This window comes from Drosophila busckii, chromosome 2R (genome assembly GCF_011750605.1).
Source record: "Drosophila busckii strain San Diego stock center, stock number 13000-0081.31 chromosome 2R, ASM1175060v1, whole genome shotgun sequence".
Taxonomy (NCBI): domain Eukaryota; kingdom Metazoa; phylum Arthropoda; class Insecta; order Diptera; family Drosophilidae; genus Drosophila; species Drosophila busckii.
In genome coordinates, this window is record NC_046605.1 from 6,409,126 (window position 1) to 6,428,503 (window position 19,378).

Sequence of the window (19,378 nt, forward strand, 5' to 3'; positions counted from 1 at the left end):
AAAGCGCGCATTATCAAATTTAAACTTAATTAGTGAAACTAAATTAAACACACAGCTAAAAATCTCTAAGCTCTAAATAAAGCATAAATTAGTTTGCAATATTTAAAGATAATATATTCATATTAAAATTAAATTATGCAGCATAAAGCAAACTAACTAAATTAATGATTTTCATTGAGAGGCTAAATTATAATCTTGCAGTAGCTGTGCATAAAAATATTCTATGATAGCTGAATATTCTTTTTCTCAATTTGTCACACTGCGTATACTTAATATACTAAATTAAATTAACTAATTAAATTAATAAAAGTAAATTAATATAAATTAGAATTATATTAGAATATGTGAACATTTTTTTCTCAATGTGCCATACTGCGTATACTTAATATGTTAAATTTAAAATAAAGTGCAAACTGCTCTGACTGCCTATAAAAATATGCCAAGATTTAAACGCATATTTTGCTCTCATTGTGCCATACTGCGTATACTTAATATGTTTAATGAAATTAACTAAATTAAAGTAAATTAAACTTAAATATATGGCTATAAAAATGTTTTAAAATGTAATGCGAATATTTTTCTTTCACACTGCGTATACTTAATATTAATATAATATAACTAACTAAATGAAACTTATCAAATATGGCACTAGCTGCCTCTAAAAATATTCCTCGATTTAATTCGCATATTTTTCTCTCACTGTGCACACACTGCGTATGCTTAATGTGTCTTAAATTTCGTGTTCATTGCTATTTTCTTCGGGCAGATGCTGCTGCGGTCAGGCACAAATTACACATCAGACAATACCCGGCATCGAGAGCGGCTCGCCCGGCGATTTATGGCTGCCCACGAAGCACACGCGGCCTCAGCCCACCGATGCCTATGGCACGATTGAGTTTCAAGGTGGTGCGCATCCCACCAAGGCGCAGGTGAGTTCATTAGTTATGGCGCCACACACACACACAACAGGAGCGGTAAATGGCGTAAACATTTGCCCAAACGGACATCACGTGCCACATGCCACACACACACTAATATAATTTCCCCCCTCCCACTCCCCATGCGTAGTATGTGCGTTTGTCATTCGATACGCGACCGGAACTGCTGGTGCAGCTATTCACCAAAGAATGGAATCTGGAATTGCCAAAACTTTTGATCACCGTGCAAGGCGGCAAGGCCAACTTTGATTTGCAGGCCAAGTTGAAAAAGGTAAGCTGCAAGTTTCGGCTAATTGAATCTCTCTCACTCCCACTCACTCGCAGGAGATACGCAAAGGACTGCTGAAGGCGGCCAAGACCACAGGCGCTTGGATTTTCACCGGTGGCACCAATACCGGCAAGTTTCAATTTAACTTTTATGACAGACACTACAATTTTTTTATGTTTAGCTAATAAAAGCAAAAAGCTGCGCGCCAGCAAAGTTAAAGCAGTTTAAGTTGGCCTGGCCTAATGAAAAAGCCATAGCGGCGGCCAAGTTGAAAATTAAATAAATAAGAAAGAAAGAAAAGCAAGAGCGAGGCGAGAGTAACCCAAACGGAAATCACGCAGCCAAGTGATTGCAGCTAAGCCAAACTCGAAACATATTTAAATACACTAACCAAAGGCGAAAGTGTTGAATTTAAAGCGTAGTTTGAATTATAAATAAAAAAGTGAATTTTATACAATTTAATTGAGCGAGTTGAGAGTAACGAAAAATAGTTGCAAATAATATTTGAGTATAACAAATTGGTTAAGTATTGAATGTCAACAAAATTCGCGTTACAACAACAAATTATAATTATCCAAAAATATGTGAAATTTAATGCTTTAATTTAACTAAAAATAGTTTTACATGCCCAGCTAAATTTCATTGTAGCAAATCCAAAACATATTTAGTTTAAATTGAGCAAGTATTAAATTTCAACAAAATGCGCATTACAACAACAAATTATAATTACCTAAAATATGTAAAATTTAAAGCTTTAATTTTAGCAACTTAAGGCTTGAGTTGACTGTTATTAAAAATAGTTTAACATGCTCAGCTGAATTTTATTGTTGCAAAGCCAAAACGTATTTAATTTAAATTGAGCGAGTATAAAATTTCAAGCAGCGCTTATGTTACAAAATGAATTTATAATTAAAAAAATATGCATTTGAAACAATTTAAAGTTTAATTGTTGCAAAGCCAAAACATATTTTAATGAAAGTATTAAATTTCAAGCAGCGCTAAAGTAACAAAATTAATTTATAATTGAAAAATATTTTAAACAAATTTATAGCATGTTAAAGCTCAGCTCTAATATTAAAATATTAAAGTATTAAATTTCAAGCAGCGCTTAAACAAAATGAATTTATAATTAAAAAAATACGCGATTGAAACAATTTAAAGCTTTAATAGTTTAATACGCTCAGCTGAATTTCATTCTTGCAAAGCCAAAACATATTTAAATAAAAGTATTAAATTTCAAGCTTATTCCAATTACAAAAAATATGTTTCCTCCTACAATTTAAAGCTTTAAGTGCTTGCAACTTGTTGCAAAGTATTTTTATACATTTCCCTTTGCTTTTGTTAAGAGTAACTAAAAATTGTTTTACACGCTCAGCAAAATTTCATTGCAGGTTTCATTGTCCTTTTTGTCGAGTCTCTTTTGTGCTTTTCGTGCACTTATTAAATTTTTAGACATGCTGCCGACTCGCTGACTAGGCAAACATGCCCAACCACCCACTCGCTATATATACAATCTTTTTTTTATATAAAAAGCAAAGTCAAGGTGCTTTAGTTACCTAAAAAAAAAACTTATTTACTTTTGCGTGTCGCGCGTTCATTGTTCTCAATTTCTCGTGTACGTTGTATCAACTTTTTTAGGCGTCACCAAACAAGTGGGCGATGCTCTGCTGCTGGAGGGTCAACAGCGCACAGGACGTGTGGTCAGCATCGGAATTGCGCCCTGGGGCATTGTGGAGCGCAATCATGAGCTATTGGGTCACAATCGTGAAGTGCCCTGCCACAGCATCAGTTCGCCCAGGTGCGTGAGCTTTTAATGCAGATTTAATCACAATCAAACACTTGTTGCATGCCACACACACAACTAACTCATGCCACACTTTTCAGATCCAAATTGGCTGTGCTCAACAATCGTCATGCGTATTTCCTGCTGGTCGACAATGGCACAATGGCCAAATATGGCGCTGAATTGATTCTGCGTCGCAAACTGGAGAAATTCATTTCGAATTTAAAGCTGCATCCATGTAAGTTGCAAGTCCTTTCACTCTCTCTCTCTCTCTCTCTTTAGCTTACAATGCAATCAGTTGCAGCTTGAGCTAAGAAATTCAATATGGCTTTATAAATTGAAAAAAGCAGCAGATTAAACGACAAAGTTGACAAAGTACACGAGTATTGTATGCAATATTCATTTAAATGGAACTGTCATTGAAATGAAAGTTGCAGCAATGCCAAATGGCACTAGCTGCAAGTTCAACTGATTAAAATAGTTTGAGCAGAGACAGCGAGAGTTAAGTTTAAGTTGCTAGTTATAACTTGGATTCGTATGTCAATTTGTTTGTTCAATACAAAAGGCAATGCTAATTAGTTTAAAGACAATTCTTAGCTAAAAGTTGAAAGCGTTTACTTTAAGCATGGAATTTATATAATAAAGTAAAGTCTTGTATTTAATATTTAATATAATTGAAGTCAAGAGAACTTATAGCAAAGTCTTGTGTTGAATAAAATTAATATAATTTAAGTGAAAAGAACTTACGTTACGCTTTGAAACTTTGATAACTAAAAGATAAACATGAAAAATTAATATCAGCGAAGCGAGTTAGTTAAGATTGAGCTATTTATATATTTACTTAAGCTCAACTATAGACAGTTTATCGACTTATTGAGCGCTACTTAGTTTTGATTAGTCGTTTTAGCCACTGGCTAACTTTAATTAATTAGATTTTGTACAGCATTTTGAATTGTCTTGTTAAGTATTTGGCAAATAGTTATTGCTTATTATTTAAAGTTATTTAATCATTTAAAGTCGCACTCGCTCACTTTGATTTTTATTTTTAATCTAACTTTGGCGTTACTGTTTGCCGCTTTAGCCAATTGCTAATTGTTAACTAATTAGATTCTGAACAGCATTTAGCATTTGTCTTAAGGCTTGTTAAGCAATTATTATTATTAGCAAATAGTTAATGCTTAATCATTAAAAGGAAATGAAGCCTTTTTATCTCTTACTTGCTCATTTTGATATTTATATTTCTAATCTAACTCTGGAGTGTTATTCATTTCAGCAATTAGTTAATGCTTAATCATTAATCATTTAGCGCTCACTTGTTTACTTTTATATTTATATTTTTAATCTAATTCAGGATTTTTTCAGAAAATAGATATTGATTATTAATTATTTAAACTTTCACTCGCTCACTTTTATATTTATATTTTTAAACTAACTCTGTTATTTATTAAACAAATATGATATTAAGCAAATAGTTAATGCTTAATTATTAAAAGGAAACGAAGCCTTTTTAGCTTTCACTCGCTCACTTTAATATTTATATTTTGAATTTAACTGGGGTGTTTTTCATTAAACAAATATAAATTTAAGCCAATAGTTAAAGCTTAATTTTTAATCATTTTAACTCTCAGTCGCTAACTTTGATATTTATATTTTTAATCTAACTCTGGAGTATTATATGAATTTCATCAAATAGATTTTGCTTATTCATTAAAACAAAACGAAGCCTTTTTAGCTCTCAGCCTCACACTTTTATATTTCTATTTTAAAACTAACTGTAGCGTATTATGCTTAAGTCTATCGATAATTGTTATACGCAAGTCTTAGTCTAAAGCTTGGCAGCTGCTATTGTTGCCATTATTTTGTCTTAGAACTCGAAATGAAATTTTGTTAACCCACTCAAGCAAGTTTACGCTTTGAAGCTCAATAATTAGCTTTGATTGGATTGCCCACATACCGAACATGAAAGGCAACTCTTGCAGCAAATGATTTGACAGCTTAATGCGATTCCATCAGCTGGTGTCATTTGCCATGAGCTAGGAAATTGCAATCGTTGCTGCCTGTCGTTGGCTTTGACGCACACAAAGCAAAGCAAAGCAAAGCACACAGCAGGTGCAGCTAGAATGCAATGGAAGTTCGCATTAGCTGCTGATTATTATTATTATTATTATGGCTAGGTCGAGTCTCGAGCTGTTGGCTACGACTTAACATAATTTATTTATAGACCTAATGCTTGATTATAATTCTTTTGTCTTGCTTGTTGCAGTTACACATTCCAGTACGCCGGTCGTTTGTCTGGTAATCGAGGGCGGCACAAACACAATACGTGCCGTCCTGGAATACGTGACGGACTCACCGCCGGTGCCGGTGGTCGTATGCGATGGTTCCGGGCGTGCTGCCGATTTGCTCGCCTTTGTGCACAAGTAAGTAAATTTTCTAGCTATCGTTACGCTTTATGCTTGATTACAGTTTGAAGTTCAAGCTGCTGCTTTTAGAGCATATATCAAGCGCAATTAATGAGCGACCGCAGTGTTGTGTAAATTTAATTAGAAACGTGCAGGCAGCCACTGGAGGCTGTGGCCTTGTCCTGTCTTATTTAATTTGCGGCGGGTCTGTTACTGTTATTAGTTGCGCCGAAAGTTCATTAGGTACACGACATAGCAAATTATTTAAATTCAAGCTGAAAAATGTGCCAGAATGTGTACATATTACGCATACGCAGCATTAACCCCTTACTTTTTTGTTGTTGTGCATGTTTTTATTATAGACGCTGCTGCTTGTGTTTACTTTAACTTATTTGCTGCTGCCTAATTAGTTAACATAATTGTGGCTTTAATATTTTAAATTTACTTAGATACGCCTCCGATGGCGAGGAGCAGCCTGTGCTGGAATCTATGCGCGACTATCTCATTGGCACTATACAAAAGACCTTCGAGGTGGGTTTGGATCAGGCGGAGAAACTTTACCAGGAGCTGCTTCAATGCACGCGCAACAAGAATTTGGTAAGTTAATTAAATGAAAAATTCACATGCCATGACAAACTAAAAGTTTGTTGTGCAGTCGCGCGTTATTAACTTTTTTTTATGATTAATTATGCGCGCGCAACAGCCTTTGGGAATTTACCTTAAAGCTTCACTTAAGTGCCACAGATTTAAATATTTAATTAGTGTGACTCTGAATTGAACGTCTAATGAATTTTAAATCAGCGTCGCCCAAATTTAGCATTGGCATTTCGTTATTAAGATTTTAATTGGTTTTCAAATGAGGCGGCCTCTCTTGCCCTTGCAGCATATTTCATTTACATTTCGTTTATTTTCTGCCAGATTACCGTATTTCGCATACAGGAAAAGCCCGAGGGCGAGGCACAGGAGCTGGATCAGACCATACTCACTGCGCTGTTCAAGTCGCAGCATCTCAGTCCGCCGGAGCAGCTGAGCTTGGCGCTAACGTGGAATCGCGTGGACATTGCACGCAGCGAAATTTTCGTCTACGGACAGGAATGGCCCAATGGTAGGCAAAGTGTCCTCTAAGCAAATATTGAGGGGCTGTACTTTGTTTTCAATCCACTGGCATTATTTTTATGATAATTTTGTACTTTGTGCTCGCAGGCGCTTTGGATGAGGCCATGATGCAGGCACTCGAACATGATAGAATCGATTTTGTCAAATTACTTTTGGAGAACGGCGTCTCAATGAAGAAATTTCTAACAATACCGCGCCTCGAGGAGCTCTACAATACCAAACATGGTCCAGCCAACACTTTGGGGTGAGCACTGCCAAGTTGTTTGCCTATGTAAATTCAAAGGCAAAGCAAAAAAAAAAATATGCTGCTATTTTATTGCTGCTTCCTTCGCTCTCTCAATTGCAGTTACATATTGCGCGACGTTCGCCCGCACATACCCAAGGGCTATATTTACACTCTGCACGACATTGGCCTTGTCATCAATAAACTAATGGGCGGCGCTTATCGGTGAGTACACGTGCACACACTGAGAGTAGCGAACAGCTGTTGACACGTGCTACAAAGCATAGCAAAAAAAACGAGTCACATGTAGCCCATAGACTTGTGCAAAAAGGTCTCATTTTAATTGAAATGTTTAAAGGGTTAAACGGGCATAGACACACTGTGGGTCGCAACTATAAATTCAGCTTATAACAAGCTGTGTGTTGTATATAAATGTATAAAAAGGGAATGCATTTAAATATAAAGGAAAATTTGAGTTGCGCAAAAAAGTATGCTACATTTAATTAAATTAAAGTTCAAAGCAGTAAACGCTGCCAAATTGAAAAGAATTGATGTTTGTTATAGTTAAATAGTTAATTAAATTAAAATTAAAAAGTTTAAAAAGCGGTGCTAATTATGCAATTTAGCATTATGCATTAAAAATACAAGCACATTAGCGCTGCTATTTAATTAAAAGCAAACAGCTAAAGTAACGTAGCCTTTAACAAATTTTTTTAAGCTTATGCTACTTGTTTATTAAAGAGTAGATTATATACATATAACTAAACTTTGCTCATTTAAATGCAAATGCTTTTAGTTATATTAAAGCGCTACAAAATTTAAGTTATATCAAATTTTATTTTAAGCTTAAGTAAACTGCAACATAAACCTTAAGCGATATGCCAAATATTTGTATATACATTTATATCTAAAGTTTGGCTCAGCGCATAGTTTTGGCTTTTGTTGGGCCGCTTGAAAATTAAACAAAAGTAAAACGCTTAAAGTTTATTTAGCGGCATGCAACAAAAAGTTTAAATGCAGCATAGCCTTTTGTTAATATCTGTGCGATACTTAAGCGCTCTAATATGTCTTAACTCATACCTAAGCTGGTTGGCATGGCAACGAACGTAAAGCTGTAAGTTCTACGTTTGCAGCAAAAGTAACAGCGGAAAACTATAAAATGCCAAGAGCAGCGCAGCAAGCCCCAGCAATGTGCTGAGAAAGTTATAATCAAGCGCATAAAACTATAATGGGCGCTTCAATTAAAAGTAAACGCAACTAAATGGTCAGAAGCCTTAAAGGCGAGTGGGTGAGTGGGTGGGTGGGCGAACAAATTAGTTTATCACTGCAACACTTTTGGTTTATGTCGAAAAGTCGTAAAAATGTTTTGGGCTCACAACAAATTATGCACGTGGGCCAAACGCTGCTTGTTGCCGGATTAAATTTGTGGCAAAGGCTGCCAGAGCCGAAATTTGTTTATGAAAATGTAATAAGTTGCTTGCCACAGCTTGAAGCGCCTTGTCTACACTGGCAGACAGCAAAAAGTTTTTGTTAATTTTTGTGGCTAAAGTCAGTAAAAAGGGCGTGTGTAATTAGACCGCATTAACATTTTGCTGAGCGTTGCATAAAATGTTTGCGGTTGCTTTGTTAAAGGCAAAAAAAAAAAATACAACTGTTGCCTATATATATCAATCACTTGTTTTAATTAAAAGCTTAAGCATTGACTGAAATGCAAAATACGTTTTTGATCTTTAATAAATTGCCTGCCTGATTTTGGCACATTTTACATTTAGCCTTGAGCTTAACGCACGAGCAAAAAGGACCAATTGCCAATGCTAGAAGTCGAAAGTTCATTGATGTCATTCGACTGGATAAACTACTTAATTTAACACTACTCAACCGCCCAGAGAGAAAGAGACAGAGAGAGAGAGAGAGCTGCTCTGGGCCGCTGCGCAAAAAGTTAGCTAACGAAACTTTGTTTTATATTAAATTAAGTCTACTTGTTTCACTCTCGCTTGGCCTTTGGGCCCACGCAGCTTTACCTTTTTCAGCTGCTGCTGCTGCTGCGTGGGCTTTTGTATTTGTTTGTTACGCTGGTCAAAAGCTATAACTGAATGCCAACTGGCTGCCCATTGTTGTCTAGACTGGCAACAGTTGAAATGCTTGTCGTCTTGGCCTGGCCCACAATTGTAAAGTGTTGCCAATTTGTGCGTAATTAAACGCGCACAAAGTTTTGTGATTTGCTTTGCATAAAATTTGAATTGATTCAAATTGTTGCACGTTTGTGTGTCATAAATAATTTACGGCCAAGTCGTCAGCCCAAAAGCAACAAACAATGTACACAAGTAAACTCGGAAAATTTGACATTTTTGGCTCAAACGTTGAGTGGGCTGCTTAGAGTGGCTTAAAAGCTTGTTAGAGCCCACTTGGGAGCACATCAAAAATTGCTTTAGAATTTCAACAAGCTTAATAAATAAATACGCATAGTTGAGGTAAATTAAATTGCTTGAGTTATTAAAGAGACAGAGAGACAGAAATTAAAACGAAGTACAGAAAATAAATCAAATTAAACAGAGAATTGCTTAAGTTCAACATTTAATTAAACTAAAAATGCAAGCAAATCAAGAAATATGCGTAGTTTATTTATTAAAGAGACAGACAGAAATTAAAACGAATTTTGGTATATTAAAAGTACAAAAAATAAATCAAATAAAATAAACAGAGAATTGCTTAAGTTCAACATTTAATTAAACTAAAAATGCAAGCAAATCAAGAAATATGCGTAGTTTATTTATTAAAGAGACAGAAGAAATAAAATAACACATTTAATAGAAAATAAATCAAATAAAATATTTAATTAATCTTAAAATGCAAGCAAATAAAGAAATATGCGTAATAAGCTAAACAAAATATTAAAGAGTTCAACTTTAAGCTTTACAAATTTTAAAATAATATTAAAGACTTAAAGTTTAAATCTTTAATACTATTTTCTTTATTTTAATTATTATTAATATTATTTTTATTTATTTAAAGACCTAAACTTTCAATCTTTAATTTTAATTTCAGCTTATTAAAGTAGTTCTTAGATATATAAATAAATTGGATAACTGTGACTGCTGTCAAAACTTTTTAAATTATAAACTTTTTGCCAACGTTTTTTTATCTTTGCTAGCTGTTAATAATCCCTGGTTAGCAGCTTAGCCAAAGCAAACAGCTCGGAATATAAATAACAATTGGAATATTAAACGCAATTTTGTTGCAGCAAATTTTTGCCTAGAAAATCGCTTAAGCTGTCGCTTTCGCTCGCTTTGAGCCTTTTGTCTGTTGCTGACTGTTTGGCAAGCACAAACAAAGGGATAAGCGACAGCTACGCTCAACAAGCAGCTTAGCAAACAGTAAAAAAAGAAGCAGCAAAGTAATTTTTAGTAGATACATTATTTTTTTTATTTCGTTTTCTTATAATAAATTACTTTGTGGCGTTTTTGCAGTTCGTATTACACGCGCCGCAAGTTTCGTCCCATTTATGCCAAGGTGATGAACAGCTATGCAAATGCCTGCCGCAAGTCCTCGACATATCAATACCAGCGCTATGCAGGCGCCAATTCACTTAGCCTGGTCACCGGACTTTTGCCATTTACATCCGAAATGGCGCTGTTTGAGTTCCCCTTCAATGAGCTGCTGGTGAGTGTAAATAGAGTTGGAGTCTGAGGCATTGCCATTGGTAACGCTTGTCTACAGATTTGGGCAGTGCTAACGAAGCGACAGCAAATGGCGCTGCTGATGTGGACACATGGCGAGGAGGCGTTGGCCAAGTCGCTGGTCGCTTGCAAGCTGTACAAGGCGATGGCACATGAGGCGGCCGAGGATGATTTGGATACGGAAATTTATGAGGAGCTGCGCTCATATGCCAAAGAATTTGAGAGCAAGGGTAAGTTGAGTTCATCAAGCGCCCTGAGCTTCAACTTATTGCCTACTTTTATGCGCAGGCAACAAACTGTTGGACTTTAGCTATCGCCAGGATGCGGAGAAGGCGCAGCGTCTGCTCACCTGCGAGCTGCACTCGTGGTCGAATCAAAGTTGCCTCTCGCTGGCTGTGGCAGCCAATCATCGCGCACTGCTGGCGCATCCCTGCAGCCAAGTGATACTTGCAGATCTCTGGATGGGCGGACTGCGTACGCGCAAAAACACAAACTTTAAGGTTAGCCCGTATATAATATAATTAAATTATAATTAATTACAAACGCTCAATTGCAGGTTATCTTGGGCTTGATTATGCCTTTCTATATAAGACAATTGGACTTTAAGTCAAAGGAGGAGCTGCAGCAAATGCCGCAAACAGAGGAAGAACATTTGGAGAATCAAAATTTGGATAACGATGATTCAGATCGCTCACAACCCGATGCTGAGGTAATGTAGCTACAACTTTATTAAATTGTTTACGAGTTTAGTTCTAAGTGTGCGTGCAGCCAAACTTTTTTCCAGCTGCAGTTTATTAAGCTTAAACTTAAACCTTGCCTAGCTTAACCTTAACCTTTGCCAACAACCAACAAAAATACCTTCTACCAACTTTGTTTGTTTATAGAATACGCTTTTAAAAGCCAAAAGATCCATTTCCTTGAGATATAGAATGGGTGCGAGCAGTAATAATCGCGACAAGGTAGTAACAACTAACATAAAGAAAATTGTTATTATTTCTACTACTTTATTGCTGTTCCAACTACTCGTCTATGATTAATCGATTGTGTTTTAAACTATTGTCTGTCTGTTGTTTTAAATCGTTTTTCTATATATGTGCTGTCTATATATCAATTTATTTGTAGTACATGCTCGTCTCTTTCAGTTTATTTAAATTAAAATCAGTAACTGTTTCTTTTTACTTCTGTGTACAACGTTAATAGTTTTTATTAAAACCTGCTGAAAAGACTACGCCAGCATTTAGCAGTCTAACAAATTCAACAGATGTAAGTCTCTCTCACACACACAGTCACACACACACACACATTTAATATATGCACCTTAAGCTTGCTGGCATATCAAAATTTGTTAATCAGCTGAGTTTTAGTTTCTGTATTAAGTGCTATGCACTAATGAGCCAAAGCTGTTGCTGTTGCCTGGGCTACAGTTTTAATCTAAAGTTCAATTAAGTCATAAACGTTAAGAGACACACACACACATAGACAGTGGAGCAGCCACAGGCTGTGTGCGCTTTAGTTTAATTTGTGTGCTTGCTGCTGGGTCGGCGCTCAGTTTGATATTGCACAAATATTGTTTTTCACTTACATACAAAAGCCACAAGACACACACACACACCAACACACATATAGCGCATATAGTGCTGCTTTAATCAGCAAATCAAATTAAATTCTATTGAATTTATATAGCACAACTTGTGCTTAGGCCACACTTGATTGCACCTTTTTGTTTTACAGGTTCAGGAGTCGTATGTGTGGCATGCTTTTGATTTATTTATACATTGAGTAATTGATCTGCTCTCATTCTCAATATTTTAAGTTCACACACGTAGCAATTGTTGTAGCTGATTTTTCATATTGTTAACGTTTGTTTGTTTATACTTTTTTTTCAAATGCATAAATTTTTGTGCTCCCCCAATAAACGAAAACAAAAAAACGAAACATAAAAACTGTTGCAGGCTCTATTGGCGGATACGTATTCAGTGCGCGATACAAAAGTACACGAAAATGGCAAAGTGAGTAAATTACCCACAAAATCAACAAGCACACACACACACCCAAATACACACACACACTGCTATACTCTTGACATTCATTTCATTGAGAACTTTGATTGAATGCGCTGCAATTGCAAAATGAAAGTAAACTTTTGGCATTTACTTTACTCTCTCTCTCTGTCTCTCTCTTGTGTGTGGTTAACCCTCCCCCTACCGCACCCCACCCCAACCCAACCCAACAAAAACAAAGATTTTTTATTAATTATAGCACACACACATACGCATATGTTTTAATTAATTAACAATATCAGCGTTGTTACACATACGCCACGTATTCATCAATATAAACACAATCTCTTGTGTTTATCTCGTATCCTCCTCTATGCGTATCGTATTTTGCAGGTTAATCTTACAGCTGGAGCAGAGCTGGAGCCCTCCAAAGTTAGTTCTAGTTAAAAAACTCGTTTCAACACAATTTATATTGCATTTGATTTATATCATCAACAAAGTTGGTTTTAGATTTCTATATATAATAGCTGCATGTTTTATTTATATTGCGCGGCTTACATACCAATTGGCGTTTTAATCAATTAGCTCGCACACACACACACACACGCAATTGCAATTAATTCGCCCACACGGCGTATGCGCAACAAAAATATATTCAACAGCCAGCTGTACATATACGCACCTTAACTAACAGTCAACTAACTAACTAACTAACTTATTAACTAATTATCACGCACAATTCTTAATGCTAGTAAATGTTTATTCATGCTGCTAATGCAATTCAACTCGCACTGTCTCTCTCTCTCTATATATATATATGATATACTTTTATTTATTCATTGCATTGCACGCTGAAAACTCAATTAATTGTGCATTTGATTTAGGTTTCCCTCACCGATTCGGATCCATCGCAATTTCGTGAGTTCTTTCCACTTTCGGAGTTCACCAATGAGTTGAAACAGCATCAACCACTGCGGCTAAAAAAGAAATTCTACGAATTCTATACAGCGCCCATAACAAAATTCTGGGCTGATTCGGTAAGTCATATTTTTATTTTAGCTGCTATAGGAAATTAAGCGCTGCGCTTTCATTTCCGTCATACACTTGACGCTTGACTCGCTGTTAAAGTTCAGTGTAGCCTGCAGCAAATAAATTATAGCATGCTTTTGTGGGTTAAAAAAATTTGAAGCATAAGCTGCTGAGCAATAAAACAAAGCAGATGAGCTTAAATTTAAATTAAAATTAAAATTAAAAAATAATATATATATATATTTAGTTAGCTGCCAATCAAACTAACAACAAAGCAGCTGTTTGTAAATCAAACTACTTGCAATTAACTTGAAATTTATAGCTACAGGGCATACGACTTGCGCTATTTGGCACTACAATTGCTGAAATTTAATTACAGCTCGCATGCTCGCTTACTCGCATTGCTTGCTACATTATCTAATTTGCGGATTTGTTGGTTTTCCTTTCTCGCTTTGCAGATTGCCTACATGTTCTTTCTGATAATGTTTTCGTTTACGGTGCTGGTGAAAATGAATCCGATGCCGCGCTGGCAGGAATGGTATTCGATAGCGTACATTACCACATTGGGATTCGAGAAGGTGCGAGAGATTGTATCCTCCGAGCCGGTGGCCATTACGTAAGTCGCAATTTAATTGAATTAAAAAAAAAACGCAAGTGCAAATGGAAATATTCAGCATGTGTGTGTTTAATTGCATTTAATGATTATAAATGAGCAGCGCGTCAAGGGGATAGACGCTGCCTGCTGCGCATATTGATTACTTGACTACACATTTTTAATGCGCAGCGTAGCTTTAAGTGTGTGTGTGTGTGTGTGTGTGACGCTTGATTTACGATTTCTATACGCACAGGCATAAATTCTCGGTATGGACTTGGAATATGTGGAATCCATGCGATGGCGCTGCCATTATACTCTTTATCATAGGCCTGGCGTTTCGCTTTCGTCCCAATACAATGGACATTGGACGCGTTATCTACTGTGTGGACAGCATTTACTGGTATTTGCGTATACTTAATATACTGGGTGTCAACAAGTATTTGGGTAAGCTTGCACAAGCAGCTGCTTGAGTGGCCTTTAATTCTGTGCACAATTGCAGGTCCGCTGGTTACTATGATGGGTAAAATGGTTAAGAATATGATTTACTTTGTTGTGCTGTTGGCTGTGGTCTTAATGAGCTTTGGCGTTAGTCGGCAGGCCATACTGCATCCGAATAGCGATCCCACTTGGCGGCTCATCAGAGAGGTAAGTGCATAACTTTAGCAGTGTGCGTATCAAAGGACAGCCAATTATATTTGCCTTTTCTTTACTCAAGTGTGAAATGGAGTACATGCATTTACTTAATAGCAAGCATTAAAATTCATTACAAACTTGTAGCTTTTGATTCTCTCTCGCTCGATTTTTAAGTAACTTATAGTTAGTGCTCAGCGGTAGAACTCGAAACTCGTCTTAACTCAAATTGACTAACTGCTCTTCTTTCCATTTTTCGTGTCTTGTATACATTTTCTTCTTTCTTTTGGCGTAACTGAACTACAACTGACTCACACACACGCAACTCCCCTTTACGCTCTTTATCAACACCATTGCACCTAACATTAAACACACTCAACCCATGAAAAAAATATTACGCATACGTAAACGCATTTGCATTTGTATGCGCGTTTGTTATATGTATTGGGCGCACAGGTTATAGCTGGCTCTATAGTTGCGCCCGGATTTCAAGGCGCACTCGGCCACAATAGCCGCACACACAATACACGTCTCGCTGGCTTTGCTGCTCATCATCGCAGTCATGCAGCAGCAGCAGCAACAACAACAAGCACAACAACAACCACAGCAGCAACAACTACAACTGATGCAACGCCAGACAGCAGCAACAACAACAGCAACATTGCTGCTGCAATGCTTGGCAATATCTCAAGCGGAAATCTAACAAATGTATAAAATTGGTTTGCTAAAGCGATTGAATTGTGTAGCACAACATTTATAATAAATATATATATTATATATTTGCCAGACTTTGTCTATATAGTTGTTGTTGTGTCTATCAAAAAATATTAATTGGTTCAATTTCAAATTTTCAATTCTTTTGCTTAATTTCTTACTTATAAATTTCAGTCCCTTTCGCTGTCGCTCGCTCTCTCTCTCTCTCTCTCTTATGTTCACTACCCTTACGCGTTGCTCGCCCCCCAACTCTATTTTTTATATCATATGCTCATTTTATTTTATGCTATAATTTATGCATGACAAGTACTTGCAACAAAATAAGTAAATGTGTGTACTCAGTTTCCAGTTACGTTTTTGTTAAGTGCTCATTTATTATAAACAAAAACATTGCCTGTACATTTTTTTCATTTTTACATTTCAGTTTTTGTTTGTTGCCGTTGCCACTGTTCAGTTCAGTTTCAGTTATACAATCAATGCACTTATAAAATTTCCAGCTAAGACTTTTTTTAATCTTTATTATTATTTTATTTATTCACTGGGAATCGTTCAGTCTCGTATGAACATAACCTAGTGGGGACTAAAACTATATAACAATTACAACAAAGGGTAACTAGGAGATCTTGCGAGTAGGGAGATCGCTGGGGTGAAATCTCTTCAGCCGTCGGAGGGGAATGGGGTCAACGAGATCGCTCGCCAACGGATTTGGGTGTGCCGCTAGCCTATCCGCATATCGGCTGCTGTGGAAGTTAATTTGGTCACCAACCAAAGTGAGCCTCAGGTCTCGCTCGATGACGTAATTGGAGACGTACCACGGCATCCCGGATGCATGCCGCGCAGCTCTTGATTGGACGACTCTCAGTCTGTCCAGTTGGCTTTTGGAGGCGGTCCCCCATACTTGGATGGCGTACGTCCAGGTTGGTGTAAGGACAGCTTTAATCAAAAGCACCTTGTTTTTTATGTTCAGCTTGCTGGAATGCAGAAGCCAGTTGAGCTTTTTTAATTTTTCGAGCGATTTCTGCTTGACGGCCGTAATGTGGGCTCTCCAGATCAGCGCCCGGTCCAGGTGTACGCCGAGATAGCAGTGTGATGTGACGCTGTTAATCACTTCTCCGTTAAAGGTGAGGCCTGAGCAAGTTCCTCGTCGCAAAGAGAACGTGACGCATGCCGACTTGGAGCTGTTAATAGCCACATTCCATTTAGCAGCCCATCGCTCCATTGTATGCAGCCATTCCTGGACTGCATTGGAGGCGGTTTGCAATGACGCATGGGATGCAATCATAGCTGTGTCGTCAGCGTAGGTGGCTAGGAGCAGGTTCACCGGGAGGCCTTCTTCGTTGTTACTAACGGGGGCTGGGATGTCAGCAGTGTACAGCGTATACAGGAAGGGTCCAAGTACACTTCCCTGTGGTACGCCTGCACATATCCGTTCCAAGCTGGATCTTGAGTCCCGCACTGCAACCTCAAAGGTCCGGTCGGAAATGAACGATCTTAAAATGCAGTAGTATGGTTCAGGAAGCAGATTTTTGATCTTGTACAGGAGACCTTCGTGCCACACCTTGTCGAAGGCTTGTTTGACATCTAAAAAGACGCCAACGGAATATAGCTTGTGTTCAAAGCCATGTGTAACATGATTAACCAAGCGATGGACTTGTTCAGGGCAACCGTGTGACTTCCTGAAGCCAAATTGGTGTTGTGGTATAATATCTGTTATCTGCGGCAGCTCCATTAGGCGACTTAGCAGAATCCGTTCAAAAATCTTGGAGAAAGTCGCTAGCAAACTAATTGGGCGGTACGAATCTATTTGCGTTGGTGGTTTGCCGGGTTTGGGGATCATCACAATCCGCGCACGCTTCCACTGCTTTGGGAAATGCCCTAGTTTAAGCATGGCATTAAATATTTTAACAAGGGCTAAGACTCCTTTGCGTGGAAGACATTTAGCAGCTCTGTTGTCAATACCATCATACCCAGGGGTCTTGTTTAGCAGCAGCGCCTTTAACTGCAATGAGACTTCTTGCGGTGTAGTATGTCTCATATGGCGGGCTGGTTGCACTGGAGCATCTAATAATCTTGCAACTTCTTCACGGTGGGTGTCGTCCGTTAGTTGGAATGGAGTGAAGGTGGAACTTAGGTGTGCAGCAAATGCATTTGCCTTGTCTTCATCCGACTTCAGCCAGAGACCACTGTTGCTCAAGATGGGCGATTGGAAAAGCGGCTGTCTTTTAATATTTCTCGTTAGCTTCCAAATTGAAAAATCACAGTTATTGTCTGTGCCGGCTCCTTCCAGCAGGGTGTCGAGGTTCTTCTGTCGGGTCTTGGCAAGAACCCGACGCAGCCTGTTTGTAATGCTTGCAAGAAGCTGTTTAGTTGCAGGATCACCTGACACTATATACTGCCTTCTGAGGTGTCTTTTTTGGTTCAGCAGTGCCCTTGCCTCCAAGGTTAGTAGGGGCGCTCTTCTAACAGCGGGACTGGATTGGTGCTGAGTTGGTGTAGCTCGTTGCGCAGCCTCACAAATCGTGGAGGTGAAGGAGTCAAGATAGGCTTCCAGCTCATCGCAGGTGTTGATGGGTATATTGAGTAAGACAGCGGCTTCTATATGTGCTTTAAAAACGTTTGCTTGGGGTGGCAGCATTTTAGCAACTCCCTTGAAAAATTGAGCATCTTCATCCAACTCAAAGAGCAGTGGGAGATGGTCAGAAGACAGCTCAGTCAGTACTTTGACTTTCACTTGTTGCTGTCTGAAGCCTTTTGAGATGCCAAAGTCAATGGCACTGGGAGTGGCGCTCATACGATAGGGATAGCAGGTAGCTTCACCAGTTGCTACAATGTCGATGTTCTCATCAGATAGGGCAGAAGACAGAACCCTTCCTCTCGCACACATTCTATAGTTACCCCACCATCTATGCTTGGCATTCCAGTCGCCTGCCGCAATAAACTTATTGCCGAGTTGAGTGAGAAATGGCATAATTTCAGCCTCCGTCCACCTAAAGGCAGGAGGGCAGTACACCGAGGCAACCTTAAAATTTCCTCTATTTGCGGAGAGCTCAATGGTGACAGCCTGTATATGATCTTCTGAGTGTATGGATGAATGTTGATGGGAGATGGATGATCTTATAAGGATTGCAGCTCCACCATGCTGTCTATCATCTGGATGATTGGCAATGTGTAGGACGAATCCTGGGATCCTGAAGTTGGACCTAGAATTAAAGTGCGATTCTGACAGCAGGAGCAAGTCGATGTCATGAAGTTCGATGAAGGCCATAATCTCGTTAGGTTTCGAGGAGGCCCCATTGGCATTCCAAGCTGCTATTTTAAGCACACCCATTATGAGGAGCAGGGGGGGAGGAGCGCGTCTGAAGAACCGCATGCATTAGGGTCTCTACTAGGGACATCATTCTGTCAAGTCTCATGAATAGCTGTTCCAGCTTGGCTTCCAAATTAGTATTTGCAGTAAGGACAGGGGGAAGCGGATGGTTCTCCTTTGCTTTGCGGGGCTGACTGCGTTTATCGTTAGATTGGTCGCCTCTGGCCACACTTGCAAAAGTATGCTTGCCAAAGGTAAGTGCAGAAGTATGTGATTGAGGATCGCTGTTTTTCGGTTGCTGCTTATTTTTAAAAGCAACTTGGAGGTATTTTTTGCAGCCCTTAAAGTTGGCGGCATGGGAATTGCCGCAGTGATAGCAGCACCTAGGGTCGTCCTGTTGAAGTTTGCACTCCATGGTTGGATGGTTCTCTCCGCATTCTCTGCATATGTGGTGTCGTGTACAGTACGCCTTGGTGTGGCCGTACTCCTGGCACCTATGGCATTGCACAGGCTCGGTTTGTTTTCGAGGCTTTTCCCAGCTTACTTTGTGTCTGCAGACAGTGGACATATTTTTAACAAGCTTGTTGTTCTCTGCCTTCTTGAGATCCACAAATCTTATGTTTAGCGGCAGTTGTGTTGCCTTGTTGCGTGGGGTATATATACGTTGAACACAGTGACCCTCTCTCTGAAGGCACT

The 19,378-nt window shown here is 38.3% G+C and overlaps 1 protein-coding gene across 7 annotated transcripts in view; it reads left to right on the plus strand.

Moving 5' to 3' along the window:
* Positions 1–19,378, plus strand: part of LOC108596711 (transient receptor potential cation channel trpm) — a 58,609-nt gene that overhangs the window by 32,116 nt on the left and 7,115 nt on the right. For 3 of the 7 annotated variants that reach the window (XM_017982742.1, XM_017982740.1, XM_017982744.2), the window contains exons 3-21: positions 767–929; positions 1,069–1,209; positions 1,263–1,335; positions 2,845–3,004; positions 3,091–3,227; positions 5,253–5,409; positions 5,841–5,988; positions 6,310–6,496; positions 6,595–6,751; positions 6,854–6,955; positions 10,198–10,390; positions 10,448–10,637; positions 10,696–10,907; positions 10,964–11,116; positions 12,360–12,416; positions 13,292–13,444; positions 13,895–14,052; positions 14,285–14,475; positions 14,531–14,676. In XM_017982742.1, coding sequence (XP_017838231.1) covers positions 767–929; positions 1,069–1,209; positions 1,263–1,335; positions 2,845–3,004; positions 3,091–3,227; positions 5,253–5,409; positions 5,841–5,988; positions 6,310–6,496; positions 6,595–6,751; positions 6,854–6,955; positions 10,198–10,390; positions 10,448–10,637; positions 10,696–10,907; positions 10,964–11,116; positions 12,360–12,416; positions 13,292–13,444; positions 13,895–14,052; positions 14,285–14,475; positions 14,531–14,676 — 2,878 coding nt within the window. Of the gene's footprint in view, positions 1–766; positions 930–1,068; positions 1,210–1,262; positions 1,336–2,844; positions 3,005–3,090; positions 3,228–5,252; positions 5,410–5,840; positions 5,989–6,309; positions 6,497–6,594; positions 6,752–6,853; positions 6,956–10,197; positions 10,391–10,447; positions 10,638–10,695; positions 10,908–10,963; positions 11,117–11,607; positions 11,671–12,359; positions 12,417–12,800; positions 12,840–13,291; positions 13,445–13,894; positions 14,053–14,284; positions 14,476–14,530; positions 14,677–15,117; positions 15,370–19,378 lie in introns of all 7 variants that reach the window. The other 4 variants (XM_017982738.1, XM_017982739.1, XM_017982745.1 and 1 more) reach the window with 3 other exon arrangements.